The following is a 17,575-nucleotide window of genomic DNA, read 5'->3' as shown; positions in this document are numbered from 1 at the left end:
CCAGCCTATGCTCCCCAGTATATAGCCAGCAGCCTCTGCCCCCAGTATGTAGCCTCTAGCCCCTGCCCCCAGTATATAGCCTGCCAGCCTCTGTCCCACAGTATATAGCCTGACTGTCCATGCCCCCCAGTATATAGCTTGCCTGCCCACCACTATATAGCCATCCCCTGCCCAGAGTATGCTAAGCCCATAAAAAATATAAACACTGTACTCACCTTTCCAACGCCCCCCGCAGGTTCTCTTCTCGCTTCCAGTGTTTTAGCTCCGTTTTCAGTTCCCTGCGCGTAACAAACAACATACTATAACGTCAGCCACTTGCTGACCTCATTGTTTGTGCACCACTAGTGCCGCCGCTTGTGGCAGCAAGCAGCTGAACTTCCTAATATGGGTGCCAGCATCGCGTAGGGACCCGAAGATGGAGCCGGAGCACTGTAAGTAAGAACAGGACCTGTTGGGGGCATCATAAAAAAGTGAGTACAGTGTTAATTTTTTTTAATCAACTTTTTTGTACTGAATAACCCAGCTTTTACTCGAGTATATACAGTAATACTGAGGTTGTGGGACCCTCACCATTCTACCAAACACTTCTAGGGAGCACTGAATTTGCACTCCACCAACTGTTATATTCATAATTTCTCACAGTTTAATTCCGTCTTGCTCAACTGTCATGACCTTCAGGATCTTGTTATTCTTTATGGTATCAGCTACTACCATCTCAAATCACTCTGTGTTTGCTCACAGTCTCCTCAGTGCTCACTGTTGGCTTGGATGCTGGCGTGCAAAGGGGTAGAATGTTGCACCCACTACTCCCATCTGTAATTGTCCACTTGTGAGCACTACTGATCTTTAAATCTATAATAAAGTATATTTGGTATATTTATGCTCAGATATATCATAGATACCAACTGTGAGGCTGTAGTTGATCCATGACATCATAAAAATGGTAGATCATTTTTGGTCATGCAATCTGTAAAATTGAAAGATTACAGCTGAAAAAGGTGTTTTATCTTTAAAAGGTAATACTTGGAAATGTATCATATTCAGGCATTTCAACAAAATACAGGAGCACATTTACTTACTCGTTTGCACGATCCCCGAAAGTGCATTGTCCGACTGGAATGCACATCTGCCGTGATTCACGGTGCGCCCGATATCCTATCTGTCGCTTCCCTGCTCAGGTCCACCAGAGTTTACCTTCTTCTTCCTGGTGTATGTAAGTGCATTGTCTTGCGACACAAATTGAATCTTAAATGTCGCGCTCAGTCCTAATCAGTCAGATCATCCGACGGCCCACCCCCTGATTTCTGTCACATAAAAGCCAGTGCAGCTGTGACACAACCCGATCGTATGCAACACAATCCCCAGTTAAATACATGTCACAGCGGTGCAGATCCCAAAAATTTTGAAAATCTGACGAAAGTGCGATCCGTGGAACCTTAGTAAATAAGCCCCACAGTCTTTCTTGTAAGACTTGGAACATAATTTTGTGAATAGCATAACGAAGCCCAGCCTTTAACCAAGCTTCGCATTTCCCTTTCTTTTAAATGTTCTGTAAAAAAGTGCCTAAATCTTACTTTTTTTGCCCCAAAAATCATAGTTAAAATCATGTTAAAGAGAATGTTTTTGTGCCCTACATACAGTAGTCATAGAGTATATAAAAAAGAGAAAATGTTTTCTTTTCAGCTCTTTATACAGCAGAGCAGCTTATTCAAAGTGGGAGATACAGCCACACCTCCCTGTGCTTGACTGACATCCTGTATAATGATGTGACACTACTGGTGCTGGCTCCTCTATGTGCTTCCTGGTTCTGGCGGCCGCACCCCTTGCAGCCTGTGTGTGTATCAGATACTCCTATACACATGACTTACAGCTTGTTGAATGACATGACACTCCTGGTGCTGGCTGCCTACCTGTACTTCTTGGTTCTGGCTCACATGCTCTCTGCAGCCTGTGTGTAAGAGAGATACATCTGCCACAGGATGCAACCATGTGTGTAGCAGAGAATGTTAGGTACTTGTGTAGCTCATGTCTTTGTCTCTCACATGTATATTGCAGAACATAGCATGCCAGGTACTTGTGTAGCTGATGTCTGTGTCTCCCATGTGTGTGTAGAAGGAGAAAGCATGTCAGGTACCTGTGTACGTGATTTTTGTGTCTCTCACATGTGTATAAGAGAAGAGAGCATGCCCGGTACTTATGTAGATGATATATGTGTCTATTACATGTGTATGGGGGTAGAGAGAATGCCAGGTACTTGTGTAGCTGATGCCTGTATCTCTCACGTGTATGGGAGGAGAGAACATGTAAAGTACTTGTGTAGCTGATGTCTGTGTCTATCACATGTGTATGGTAATAGAGAGAATGTCAGGTACTTGTGTAGCTGATGCCTGTATCTCTCACATGTATGGGAGGAGAGAACATATAAGGTACTTGTGTAGCTGATGTCTGTGTCTATCACATGTGTATGGTAATAGAGAGAATGTCAGGTACTTGTGTAGCTGATGCCTGTGTCTCTCACATGTATGGGAAGAGAGAGCATGTGAAGTACTTATGTAGCTGATGTCTGTATCTCTCATATGTGTATGGGAGAAGAGAGATGTCAGGTACTTGTGTAGCTGATGTCTGTGTTTCTCTGTCCATATGCCCAGGTTAATTTACACAATACAGAAAATATGATTTTAGAATACAGGCAAAGTATGAATTGACTAGATAAAGGCTGGAATTGAATCCTTGTGAGATGCTCTAACAGGTAGTGGTGACAGAATTAGTTTCAGAGACGTGATGACAGGTGTCCTTTATAGAAAAATAAGATATAAAAATCAAGCATGATAAAACAGGGACATTAACTCTTAGATTGAGGCATAGTAACTGTGTTACTCTTCTTATATTTGTTATCCATGGCCTCCATGCTTCTAAAATAAACTTTTTAAATTAAGAAAAGGCCTTCTGTGCTGCCCATTCACATTCTGAGCACATCCCCCCTCCCACTGTGTGCTCACTGCTACCAATTTTACAGGAAGTGAGGAGGGAGCATGGGACTGAGATGTGCTGCTGTAGTATAATAACAGCTTGTCACGCCAGAGGGCTTCTATAACATGCTCATAGCCCTTCAGACTCATTATCAAAATGATAAAAGTTGATTTTAGAAGGAAGGAGGCCATGGATAACAAATATAAGAAGATCATAAAAGTCACGGTGCCTGGATCTAAGAGTAACTGCCCCGAATTTATCATGCCGGACTTTGGTATGTCTCCCTTAAAGTGCACAGGTAGTCTACATCCTTAGATGTTTTTTGTAAATCGGCAGGCATTATCCCCACTATGTATGATAGAGTACATTATGAGTATAGTCATCTGTTGGTGTGGTACAGGATGGGTCAGTGAATGGCAGCACTCAGCACACCTGCTTAATGAATGACTCTACAAGTCTATTGTCTTTCCTTTCATGTTTCTTTGTGCTGTTCCTTAGGTCTTGTTTTGTACTTCCAATATGTGTTTCAGCTCAAGCAGCGGCAACACATTTTTAAAAGCTGTTGTGATCAATATCACATTAGATTACTGTATTTTATGACACTACAACTTCCTGAAAAATGTTATTATCCTGTGGAACATGTTTGCGATACAGCTGCTGTTGAGGGTTTATTTTTCAATAAATTTCAAGTACTTAAGTACAGTTTACCATCTCCTCCAAAGTAATAAAGTATGTTCTTAGGAAAACAGTATCTATGGCGCATTATAGTTTTCCTCTGAAGCAATGAATGAAAAATGCTCTTTACTGCAGTGTCGAGTTCACTTAAGTTGATACTCTTAAGGTCTGGAGGACAATACATTCACTCTATTGCAGTATTCTGGCATTCCTGCTGCCCTTTACCAACTAATTGAAGCAAACAGAGCTGTGATAAATGTGCCGCTCTAATTGATTTAGTGCACTGTCTTTCTTTCCGAAGACAAAAGTATGTCCCAGATTCATTACTATAGTCTACTGTATTGCATAGAGATAATCTGATGGCTTCATTTACATCACTCTCGCCTCCGGGACCTGGGACATTAACAGTACAATAAACATGAGGCCTTGTGTATGAATGCACTTCATCCACTCTAGAAATTATACTAAAAGCTTGAGTAAAATGTTATTCTACCAATTGTATTAAATCCATGTATTCATAGAAAGTTCTAGCCCACCCCATTTGGTTATATCTTGTTAGTTGCTAGTGTTGATTTGCACCCTGATATGGAATATCCGGATGTGAAGAACATAAATATAAATAGAAAGTTAGATATTACATCTTTAAGAAATCTTCTCACTTATCCTTAAATGAGATAAATGAGCAAATTGTAATTACTGCCATTAGTTTGATGGTTTGAGTCTTTAATGACTGAGAGGTGTCAGGCAGATGTGTGGGTGGCATTGTCTTTCTATAAATATTGTATCACACTTTGGAATGCGGAAATGATAATTGATTGCATGGGTAGACTGAATATTTTCATAAGATATATCTTACACTGTACTTACAGACACCTATTCAACTACACTCCTACCCTTTCCAAGCTGTGTGGCAATATTTTTTATTATTCAACATAAGGCATCGATACATGTCAGCTCTTTATACTTCTATTTCAATGTTTTATGGATTCCTGACATGAGTTAAAATGTAGAAACTCTTCTCAATGGGAGGACTGAGCTTTGTCAATGTTTAATTGCTTTAGGACTAATTGACGTGGAAAGACATCCACCACCAGGATCAAGGATTGTAACCCAAGCACACTGACATACATGTGTGTGTCCTCTCTAGCAGGATCCGCTCTTCTATAAGCTTCTTATGCCCTTGTTTTTAAGAAAAAAAGCTGTAAAAAATATGCAAATGAGTCTGAGGGGCACCAGGCCCCAGTAACACCTATAGAGCCAGGAGCCCCTCAGCCTCATTTGCATCATTTTAAAAAAACATTTTCTGATAAAAATCATTGAATAAGAAGCTGGAAGAAAGCAGATCCTGCCAGGGGGAGCACACACCAGTATATCAGTGTGCTTGGTTTACAATTTGGTTTTAATTTCACAACTTTCCTGTTCTTTGTCATTTTTTGTTACTTATTTTTTGAAGAAGTATCCCAAAAATAGGCCATTGATATGTTCGGCCATTTCACATTGAGGTTGTGGGGGCGTATATATGGCACAATACAGGCCCATGGCGTCCAGCCACGGTACTGTAAGCTACTACTGTACCGTGGACAAGAAACAGCTAGAGAATTCTCTATCTTTTCCTGTATTTATGGTTGGAAGCCATCTAGTGACCATCTGAGGTCATCTATTGTGAGGATTGCTCAGAATAGGTTACAAAATATGAAATAAATTATAATCACTAAAGTTCGGCAAATCTATTCGTTGGTTCATCAATTTGGTACACATCCGCCATTTTTGGCACCAAATTGAATCTCAAAAGTTTTTTAATTGGCTTCAAACATTTCTTGTAAAGTGACAACCATTTACTGCTGTCATTCATAAGAATATATAAAAAGTTAATAAAATTAAATTAACTTTTCCACAAATATCTGTGTTTTAGAAGATTAGAGAGCGTTAAATACTCATTTTCTGTACAATTACAGCAGCACAGGTTCAGACCTAAACCAAATCTTTTAAAAATTCGGAGAAGCTTCTACCATGTCACTTAATGCCATGCTCACCATTATATAATGATGTTCAGATCCTCACTGGTCTATTTACCAACAGAGAAAGACAGCTCGGAATTTCAATTGCCTAGGAAGACCCACCTTACTTAATGATTGAGTTTCTTTGTGACTAAAGGGACCAGGAAGTAGATACCATATAATGACATTCATGAATATAATGGTAGGCAAATAATATGCTCCTGATGCACCTACAAAAAAACATATTTTGAATTTCTGGCAAAATAGCAGATATTATGTAAATGGAGCATCTTGGATGATATGGGAGTAGTACTAACCCTTTCACATGAATGTATATGGTGTCCATATGCTATCTGTACAAACAGCAGTTACACACAGCCGCCATAGCAGTGCATTGTGCACAGCACAGCACAGTGAGCACAAGCTCCAGTGTAGCATCCATTTCTGTGAAAGAAGCCTAAGAATGTTTTCTGGCTATGATGGAGTTTGATGCTATTTTGTCAATGAGCTTGATTCAAGGTGACATAAGACGGAGCGCCTCCGGCTCATTATAGACGTCTACCATCACTATACTTGATGATATAGTGGGTGATACTAAGTACAGGTAGTCCCTGGGTTACGTACAAGATAGGTTCTGTAGGTCAGTTCTTAATTTGAATTTGTATGTAAGTCGGAACTGTATATTTTATCATTGTAATCCCAGCCAGAATTTTTTTGTTTGGTCTCTGTGACAATTGGATTTTAAAAATGTTGGGTTGTCATAAGAACCAGGATTAACAATAAAGCTTAATTGCAGAGATCTGTGATAACTGTTATTGCTGATTATTGTAGCCTAAGGATAAAGTACAGTAATTTAACAATATCCAGAGGTCCGTTTGTAACTAGGGGTCGTCTGTAAGTCAGGTGTTCTTAAGTAGGGGACCGCCTGTATCTATTTGTAAGGGTAGGGATTTCCTGCAGTTTTCAAACATGTAGTGCAATGAAGACGTAGGGAAGCAGTGTGGTGCATAGTCAGGTCATTGAAGGCCCTGAGTGCCATGGAATAACCTACAGGACCATCTAAAATCCTGTCTCCTGACAAAATGATGACAAATAGCAGGGTGTGTTACTCATTTACAATCCCGAGCTTTGATGTATGTTCTTCCTTTTCTTCAGATATGCTATGACCCTATCAACACCATATAGTCAGTAAAAACCTATCTGTGATAGAAAAAGGTTAGATACCTTATACAAGCAATAGTATTCAGAAATATTTTTCTTACCTTTTTTCACTCACTTTTTTTCTTTTCAATTCTTTAATTTTGAGCACAACCATGAAAATTACTCGAGTTTATGCATAGCTTTTAGCCAAATCTATGCATCCTTTTCATCCTATGTATAAGCATTTATCATTATGCTAATGTTCTAATCTAATGTCTAGGGCTTTAAGTCTAATACATTTTCCGAATCCTCCTCTTAGCATCAGTCTTTGATTTTTCTATTTCATTTGTAGTCATTTGCAGTGAGACCATTGATTTGACCTTCGGTGTTATTGGGATAAAGCATGCTGGGGATGGAGAATGTCACAGAGAGATGCCATGTAACATAAAAATGCATTATGTATATTGTGTTATGACAGGTAAAAGCTTTAGCAGATGATGAATACTGATGTATAAATCCTCGGAGAAACTCCTCCTTCAGTAGCCACTACTTACCATTATTATTTTCTTCTGTTACAGATAGGGTCACCACAACGCTGCAGATACTGCTGAAAGTTGTGCCAGCTGAGGACAATGTCTCCTGAACAAAGAATATGCTGGAAGACGTCATGCGCCGATCCACAAGTTACCCTCGTGGTTCTATTATCTAATAGACAGAGATAGTAAGGACCAGTCACTGCTTCTATAGTCTTTAATATTCTACATATTTAGGTACTAAAGCTGCTATTTTATTTATTCCACTGTACTTTTCTATTAAATTATTCCAATTAGCATAGTCTATAACCATAGAATGTATATTACATATTCCCTGCCTGCACTTTATATGAACATATGGTTGTAGTATGTTTCCAGCTCAAGGGAAATGCTTGTGTGCACCTACCAACAAGCACTGACATCCTTCACTTGTCAAAGATTTCCTGCTGGATTTTATTTTTTTTTATTTGACAACTAACTTTTTGGTACTAGCAGAGGTTGGTTATCTCAAACTGTATACAGAAAAACAAGGAGGATGACTCCATATCTGCCTATGTGTTCACATGGAATGGACTAGCAGAAGGGGTATTCATTATATGTTAGAGGGATAAAGAATAGGACAAAATTTAAGGCTTCTTGCAAACTTTAATCCTACTATGTAAATCCTCACAAAGGCAGGAAGCATCATATTAGAGGAAAGCAATTCTACTTTATAAAATAGTTTAGGAAGATGTATGAATGTGAATATTGGCCACAATGATACAAATAAAAATAGAATTGCACAGTGGATTTTACATTACTATTCGTTTGCACATTTTATCTATAAAGTTACCCCTCTCCAAAATGTCAGTGCCTTATCCAGACCAGATTTCCTGTGACAGATTTTCAGCTTCCTCATTTGTGTATTATGTACATCAGCAATCTTCTTTGAGATTAACTTTCTATGCAATTTTGTTGCCCTTCCAAAGGAAGTTGTGTTTAAAGAGAAATACAGTTTCTATAATTTTTACATGTATCATTGCACCTAAATAACATATTATTCCTTTTCAGCTTTATACCATACACGTCTTTTTTAATTCTGACTTTAATGCCTATAATCCAATCACAATTTGCCACTTTGTTGCTTTTTAAGTGACTCTGCTGTAAACCTCAAGCAGAAACACAAATATCCCCTACCTTATTGTTTATTGTGCCTCAATGGTAATATAATGTGCACTAAAGATCTCAGAAAAAAATACCATCCTGCTGAAAGGAAGCAGGGACTGTCCATGATTAAAGCTTCATTTATATATGACTCTCAGCTCTCCCATTCATCCATGACCCTGCCCATTTACTTGTGTTTGTATACAGAGCCTTCATTTTGATAGTGAGCATGCTGCTACAGTAGCAGTTATAGGCTGTAGCAGACATGAGGTTGTCAGCCTCTGTATCCAAACAGAAGCCAATAGTGACGGGCACCGCAGTGGCTGAATGTGAGAGTTGAATAATGGCTCTTTATTGTTTTTACACTCCCCCAAGCAATTCATATATCTTTAAAAATATTAAACAACCCCTTTAAAGAGGACTTGTCAGGGAGATTTGGAACACTAACCCACCCGCAAGTCCTTATGGGCTTGTAGTTTAGAGTCCCAAATCGCTCTTTTCCAAGTACCTATGTGCCTGGTATTAAAAGAAAAAGTTTATGCTTCCCATGCCTGTGCTCTGCGTTCACTATGTGACTGCACAGACACAGGTACCATGAGATGGGTCCAGTGTATTTCATCAGACCCATCTCTAGGTACGTAAAAAGGGTTTTTTTTATATCGGGTAGAGACATTAAACCACCAGTCCATAAGGACTTGTGGGTGCATTAGTGTCCCAAATTGCCCTGCCAGGTCCTCTTTAAGTAGAAGGAGAAACTATAGATTTGTAGTAGAGGCTCCCAACTAAATGACCAGAAAGTCCCTTTAAAGTGCACATTGCATATGCCAGCAGCTTCTAGATGTCGTTCAGGCTTTCAATTTTTTTTTCTCATTCTTTTTATCTCGTTTGACTCCTATGTAAATTATTGACACTTCTATGACTCAAAAAGATAAGTTTTTACTTTTTGTATACAGACTGCAAAAATCTTGTAATATATCTTATGATTAATGTTTTACCTTGTACCTGTGAACATTATATCTTGCTGTATTTTCTCACATTGAGAAGTGCTGTTCCTATTTAACAAAAAAAGAAAAAACATCTAACATTTACCCTTTACAACAATAAATATTCTATTACACAAAGAGATTGTCAATCATTCGACAAGTCATTTCTGTTTTATAAGAATTACCGGTTTTGTGCTATAGTTGATGTCAGAAATTGATGGTTTTAAGTACAAAAGAATAAAATGTACTTAAAAAATCAAAAAAGAAATATTGTATTTCATGTATTTATCTATATATCTTATTAAAAGGTCTCATGGTATTATTAAGTACATCACCATTGTACTTCATGGAGTTTTCTGAAGTTTTGCATTGCATCTTTAGGGGGAAAGCTTCAGTTTGTGAATGTGTCAGGTAATATTACATGGGTCATTATACCAATGCCATGTGATCACATGTAAAAGTACAAGGGTACTTTTCAGGAATCTGAGATTTAATGGGTTGCCTGCAGCTCTTCACCTTGAAAGTTTTTTTTTTTAACAACCATCTTTGGCCAAAGTTTTGTATTTGAATAATTGTAGTCCTGCAGGTTTAATAATCCATTTTAGATACTATCAATAAATTTGATATGTACTAAAACATTTTTAGATTTGGAAAAAGGCCAACAGATTTTGGTGTAGTGGGTACCGTTGAGAAATAGAACTTCAAGGAACATGACAGGTGGGGTGACTAAGAGAGGAGCTTCATGAAGTAAAGATAAGTTTAGGAAGTGGCCATACTTAACGTTTAGTAAGGAGCTGAGCTAAATCTTATCACTGGAGGAAAAATTAACAGGACCAAAAGGCTATTCAAGAGAAAGAGAGGAAGAAAGATGGAGTCCACGGGCAACCTGATTTCCATTGCTGTAACAGTGCCAGTGTAGGCATCCTAGTGAGCATTGTACCTTTTTGTACTGTTATATGACTGTAACAACTGGTATTAAAAATAGATTCTAGAATCCATGATTTTTCATCTTTGTTCCTCAGCTTCTATGACCTGTCAACTTTCAGTCTTTAAAGAAAAATAGTGACCATACTCTTTCCTCCATGCCACATGTTGGCACATGACCATTCAGAAACAGTGACTGTGGTATTGTTCTTATATTTGCTTTCAATGGCCTAAGTCTTTTAAAATTAACATTTAAAAGTATGCTAATGAGTCAGAAGTGCTATAGCCTGTGTTACCAGGGCTCCACCTTTGCTGCAGATTCACAGGGTGTTACAGTGTGCAGGAGCATTCCCCCTTTGTGTGCTGAAACTTTCTCTGCTGCTGTGAGATTACAGTAGGCATTGAGACAGGGGCATAACTAGAGTGGTAGAAAAAAGTTCTCCAGCACTCCAATGAATAAATGAAAAAAAATCTTCTTTTTTAAAACTTGTTAAAATCCTTAGTGCATACAAACAAGAAACACGTCGCCCTTAAATCGACGCATTTTGACTAAGCATAGTCTTAAGACAATGATTAAGACTATGCTTAGAGAAAATGCGTTGGTTTAAGGGTGACATGTTTTTATGCACTATGGATTTTAATAAAAAAGATTAATTTGTCCATTGAAGTGCTGGAGAGCTTCTTTTTTCTACATTTTGGCAGCTGTTTCAAGGCGTAAAATTGTGCACACTCTGGACATGTGAGAGTCAGGTGACCTGAGTTTTTGGACCAATTGTTTAACTACAGCAGTAGTAACCATATCAGGTGCTATGGGGTCCGCAGTGTCTGACATCCCATGCTAAAAAATGGACTATGTGCACCATTATACACATATTATACTGCACAAATTACAGCATTATATGTATATAACACTGCAGATTGTCCACAGTACAACATGACAGGACTAGGGATCTCTCATCTCTAACTCCTGCTGTGTACTTCCCCCATGTGGTCAGCAGTCACTGGGACAGATCTGTGTGAGTGTATACATGTATGAATAGTGTATAAATATATCAGTGTATAAATGTGTCAGCAGACAAATATGTATATTTTTTGAGGGGGTATGGGGTGTCCCATTCAGAAGTCTGCTATGGAGCCCTGCCTCTCCTAGTGATGCATAAAGAGAGAGGAAGTGCTGAGGGAGTAGGGGGATGGGGAGTCCGAGCAACAGCCTGTGTAACTCCCTTCAGACTTACTAGCATAATTTTAAAAGTTGATTTTAGAAGGAAGGAGACCATGGATAACAATAGTAGTAAGATTACCACAGTCACAGTGCCTGGATCTATGAGTAAGTGTCTCTGGTTCACCCGTGCTTGATCATTCTCTCCAAAGTGGATGGTTGCTGAGCTACGATGCAAAAAGAGGATCTATATTGCAATCCATTGAGCATAACAGCAGTAGTGTGATGTTTCAGTCCATGTGGACCTTCTTCAGACTTGGATTGCTTAGTGAAAAAAGAAGAGATAGAGAATAGCGGTAATAAACTCCTTGAATAGGACAACAGATTATCAGCCACAAGTGATAAGAAGTGCCTCTATCTGCTGACCCAAGTAGACCAAAATTATGGCTATGCTTTTCACTAGTGCTTTTATGGTCCCTATAACTGAATAAAGTAATGCCAAGTGTTACTCTATACCTAAAATGTTAACTAACTTTACTTCACCAGCTTGTTGTACTAAATGTTACTGCAAATGTTACTAAATCGGTTTCCAGCGAGCAACATATTCATTATATGATGGCATTTTTTGTTCTTAACTCACAATTTTTAATAAAGTTGGTTACTACCTGACCTGCGACAGTTTTCATTTGCACATTATGATATGCATTAAAGATGTTCTGCTAAAACCATGTTCTATACTTTGTAAAAAGGCTAAAACAAGTCTTTTTCCAAAGCTTTGTGACAACTTTTGGAGAGTATAAATCTTAGGAATTTCCACATCTTCTCTTGTAGTCATAAAACCTTTAAAAATTGGGTTCAGGAGTGCATCACCTTTAGCAGAACAAGCCTGTGTTTTCGTGATTATGTGATTCAATGTGATTCAATATTAGCCAGAAGAACCATGTCTGCTGAATTATTATAGTCTATATCACCTCTATGTCTGTACAGGAAAGATATTCAGAACTTCGGAAAACCATATACATTTACAATATTTGATGCTTTCTATTTTCTTCAGATCTGTAAACCGGTTACTGTAAAAAAATACACACCCTTCATGCTACTGAGCTTCAAAATTCACTCTACAACTGCTGAAGAACTTCAAGGAATATATTTCTACTGCTGCAGAATATCTAAGTGCACAACTTTCCCTCAGTAGAACATAATAATACATACTTCAAGTGCTGTGGAGCACAATGAGACACTGGGGGTTACTTACTAGAGATGAGCGAGTATACTCGTCCGAGCTTGATGCTCGTTCGAGTATTAAGGTACTCGAAACGGCTCGTTGCTCGGACGAGTATTTCCCCTGCTCGAGATCGAGCATTTAATTAAAAAAACACAGTGAAGAACAATGAAGAATAGAATAAAAACAGTGAACACTGTGAACACAGGATCATTTAAGTGAAAAACACAGTAAAGAACACAGTGAAGAATAGATTACAGATGTTCGGCACATCTGCTTACTTGTCGGAAGATACGCGCGGAACGGTGCGAACAAAATAGTATGTGAAGAACAATATATATGTGTGAAGAACACATTGAAGAACATGGTGAGCAGGACAGAGACACCGGGGAGCAGCACAGCGACACCGGGGAGCAGCACAGCGACACCGGGGAGCGGCACAGAGACATCAGGCAGTGGCACGGAGACATCGGGCAGCGGCACGGAGTGGCACGGAGACATCGGGGCACGGAGACATAGGGGCACGGTGACATCGGGGCACGGAGACACCGGGGCACGGAGACATCGGGGCACGGAGACATCGGGGCACGGTGACATCGGGGCACGGAGACATCGGGGCACGGAGACATCGGGGCACGGAGACATCGGGGCACGGTGACATCGGGGCACGGAGACATCGTGGCACGGAGACATCGGGGCACGGAGACATCGGGGCACGGAGACATCGGGGTACGGTGACATCGGGGCACGGAGACATCGGGGCACGGAGACATCGGGGCACGGAGACATCGGGGCACGGAGACATCGGGGCACGGTGACATCGGGGCACGGAGACATCGGGGCACGGAGACATCGGGGCACGGTGACATCGGGGCACGGAGACATCGGGCAGTGGCACGGAGACATCGGGCAGCGGCACGGAGACATCGGGGAGACTTCAGTGGAAGAAGAGCAGCCGAACATCTGCAATCTATTCTTCACTGTGTTTTTCACTTAAATGATCCTGTGTTCACTGTGTTCACTGTTTTTATTCTATTCTTCACTGTTCTTCACATCTGCTAACTTGTCGGAAGATAATATACGCGCGGAACAGTGAAGAATAGATTGCAGATGTTTGCATACATCTGCTAACTTATCAGAAGACATTCTTTTTCAATTAATTAACACATTTTATTCCCGAACCATGGTCCCTTTGAAAAATGCTCGAGTCTCCCATTGACTTCAATGGGGCTCGTTATTCGAGACGAGCACTCGAGCATCAGAAAAAGTTTGTCTCGAATAACGAGCACTCGAGCATTTTAGTGCTCGCTCATCTCTATTACTTACTAAGGGTCCGCGGACGTGTCAGATTTTTCTACATTTTCAGGATTTACGCCGCTGTGACAGGTATTTAACTGGGGATTGTGTCCCACACAATGGAATTGTGGCGCGGCTGTGCTGGCTTTCATGCGACAGAAATCAAGCACTTACATACACATACACCAGGAAGAAGATGGTGAACTCCGTCGGACCGGAGCAGGGAAGCGACACATGCAGGATATCGGGCGCACGATCTTAGTGTATCGTGGAAGAGTACATGATCGTCAGACAATGCACTTTCGAGAAACGCATCAGGACGGGTAACTAAATGTGCCCCATTAGCTCTTCCACATGCAATGTTCACATGATGAATCTACAACCTTGCAATTTGAAGAATATTTCTCTATTGTCTGGAATGCAATGACTAAAAACTACAGTTTTCTCTTGTACTTTTTACACTTCCATAACAAATTATTGAAGAGGCTCTATGACTTCCCTCAGCTATATACAGCTCTCATGCGTCTGGATACACAATTGTATCCAGAATATAAGATACAGGTAGTCCCGGGTTTTTTACAAGGTTCTTTAATAATAAAACCTCATTACAGACACTTTACAGCTGATCAGTGCAGCCTGGGACTTACGTAAAGCTTTCAGAGAGCTTCACCAGAGGTCACAGGGGGCAGACAGGTCTGTCTGTAACTAGGAATCGTCTGAATGTCGGGTGTCCTTAAGTGGGGCCCACCTATATAAATAAATGAAGTAGTTTGTGCACTGGTTGTTGACCTGGGTAATGATGCACTGCCCTGCCACTCCTTCTACACCTCCTGCTATAGTGTCAGGACCAGTGCATGAACATTAATTGTGTTTGAGAGGTCAGATAATACTGCCTGGAGTAAATCTACTTCTAAGAGACCATACCACTCTCTTCCTAAGGTTTTACACAATTTTGATGCTCAAGTGAAAGAAATGGAAGTACAAATTTCTTGGACAACAGAAGTGCTGTTTCTTTATGTCTGGCAATCAATCTAATCCTTAATGTCTGATTTAAGCAGAGCTACATTGTAACTGTGAACAGAAGTGTAGTGCATAAATGATAACTCGTATGTAACCAACTAAGTTGAAATTATAAGTTGAAAAATAAAATTGTGCTAGTTCATCAGATATAGGGGGTCAGATACTCAGAACCCCCTTTAATTAGCTGTAGTTAATGACCAGTGGTGAGCAGCTAAGCGCTACTGACTTTTTAATTTTTTTACCATGATCCTGTATTGGATAGTATCTGCCAAATTGCAGACTGTAATCAAAATTGCATACACTTAAGGGCGCAGTTCTTTCCCAATGACTGTGCTTTGAGTCCACTGTGAAATAAAACACATTATAAATGTTACTTATGCTTGTGGCGCTTACTAGGCCGGGCCCCCATTTTTTAGTGCATCAATTGTATCTGTGTTTTTAAGATACTAATACAACTGACTTATAGATTGGTGCAACAAAGCTAAGGAACTCAAGGAGTGCTATTAGTATTTATTATACATAATGGATTATTATAGAAAGTTATGAGCCAAGGGCCACATTCTATTAATTAATTAAGCTTATACACATTTTATTAAACAAGCAGAGATTGTTATATTCATTAAAGAAAATCTACCACTGCAATGGGACTGTTTTAACCCTTAACGCTGAACGAACGTTATTGACATCAGAACATGGCAAAATGAATAAATCTTTTTTGTTTCTGTACAAAATATTTACAGTATGGTGAAAACCATGCAGTAAATATAGGGATCACCAGAATATGGTGCAAGCATGTTTTTCTTTCATTTCACCACATTTTATTTTTTTTTCCATCTTACTTGTACATTGTATGGGATTTTAAATACTGACCATGGGATGTACAATATGTTATGCCGAAAACAAGCTCTCATATAACTCTGTACACAGAAAAATTAAAAAAGTTATACATTTTTGAGATTGGGGGGCAAAAAACAAAACGCATTATGGAAAATGGGCATTAGTGGCAAGGGGTTAATATAATTTGCATTTATTTTATATACCGTATATATGTGGTAATGTCAAGTGTGAATATGTCTTTGTTCTGTATCTTCTTATTACAAAGTGTCCTGCACTTCTAGCAGCATACACTACTGTCTGCATTCTTCCAACATCTCAAATATCTTCATGTTCTTGTTAAAGGGACAGACTTACTGTTTCTGTACTGAATATATGATTCACAATTGAATAACTCTGTGGAGTAGCTATTACAGGCGGTAGGATCTAAACCCTAACATACAGCTCACCGTGTATACATTAATGAGACTCTACAGAAGAAATTCCTCTACCTTCCTCTGCAGGAGGAGGCTTTAGATTGAATTATTTCTCTATTTTATTGACAAAAGGCCATTAAATAAGATAACTGAACAGATATCCTCTGCCACTTATTCCTGAACTCATTTAGAGGTCTAGGTCACCTGAAGTTTTCCCAAACTTAGATCTGTGAGAATAATCCTGTTAAAATTAGGGAAGAAGATGAATGGAAAACGTCCTTTAGAACATGATATGGGCATTTTTAATAAACTGTAAAGCCATTACATCTCTGAACTGCACTGTCTATAATTCAGCACTTTGTGAAGGTGTCTTTACAGATATCCTTGATGTTGCTTCTTGTAGTGTACTTTGAAGACAACCGGATTTTCCAACGCTCTTCAGAAGCACTGAATGTGGATAAAAGACGGCTTTAATTGTTTATAGTGGTTCTATAGCAGATCAATCTATTTTTAAAGGCTCAGAATGGCATAAAAACATAAGTCATACTCACCTTCAACCACCCCCCACCAATATCCTTCTGTACTTCAACATACAGTACATGAATTTCTCCCAATACTCAGTTAATAATAGCCAGAATGCAGAAACAGAAAGCTGTAAGGACCTAAGATGCACCAAAATGGAAGCGGTAGAGGGTAGGAAGAAAGAGAGTGTGACCGTCATTGTATGACCTCCCAACTTATTAAAAAAGATCTATCAGCCCAGAAAATTTGCCTTCAGAATGTGCTAGGTAGGAGTCCTGAAGCAATCCTTAATGTGTAAATAAACTATCACTTCATTTTCTTTCAGAGTGGTGCAGTAGCTAAAATGAAAGTAAATCTACCATCAGAGGGGGCGTGGCTAGCGACGCATGGAGCTGGACGTGTGAAGCGAGGGCTCCGCTGTCTAGTGGTCTTTAGCGGCACAAAGCGGCGTGCACTACTAAGAATTTTCACCCTCCGGTGCACTAAGAGTGAGTGGACACCGGGAGAATGGCGAAGGGACGGAAAAAGAAGAGCCCGCTGAAACTTACCCAGTTTTTTCCAGCAGCGGAGACGACGCAAGATGGCGGAGGCCGCATGGCAGAGGCCCAGCATGCACAGGAGCTTGTCCATCCAGATTCCCCGCAACCACGGGAAAGTGATTTACTCCTATCGGAGCCTCTACTGGCATTGGACTCATCACCGAGTAGCCCCGCTTCTGAGGGTCAACAGGATACAGTGCTG

At 39.8% G+C, this 17,575-nt stretch overlaps 1 protein-coding gene across 1 annotated transcript in view; it reads left to right on the top strand.

Moving 5' to 3' along the window:
• The window catches only part of SLC7A11 (solute carrier family 7 member 11), a 146,871-nt gene extending 137,216 nt beyond the window's left edge, over positions 1-9,655 (top strand). The window contains exon 12 of the mRNA XM_072119410.1: positions 7,361-9,655. Within this exon, the coding sequence (XP_071975511.1) occupies positions 7,361-7,425 (65 nt within the window). The 3' untranslated portion in view covers positions 7,426-9,655. The remainder of the gene's footprint in view (positions 1-7,360) is intronic.
• The last annotated feature ends 7,920 nt before the right edge of the window (positions 9,656-17,575 follow it).

This window comes from Engystomops pustulosus, chromosome 1 (assembly GCF_040894005.1).
Source record: "Engystomops pustulosus chromosome 1, aEngPut4.maternal, whole genome shotgun sequence".
NCBI lineage: Eukaryota > Metazoa > Chordata > Amphibia > Anura > Leptodactylidae > Engystomops > Engystomops pustulosus.
This window is presented reverse-complemented; position numbering and strand designations above follow the sequence as displayed.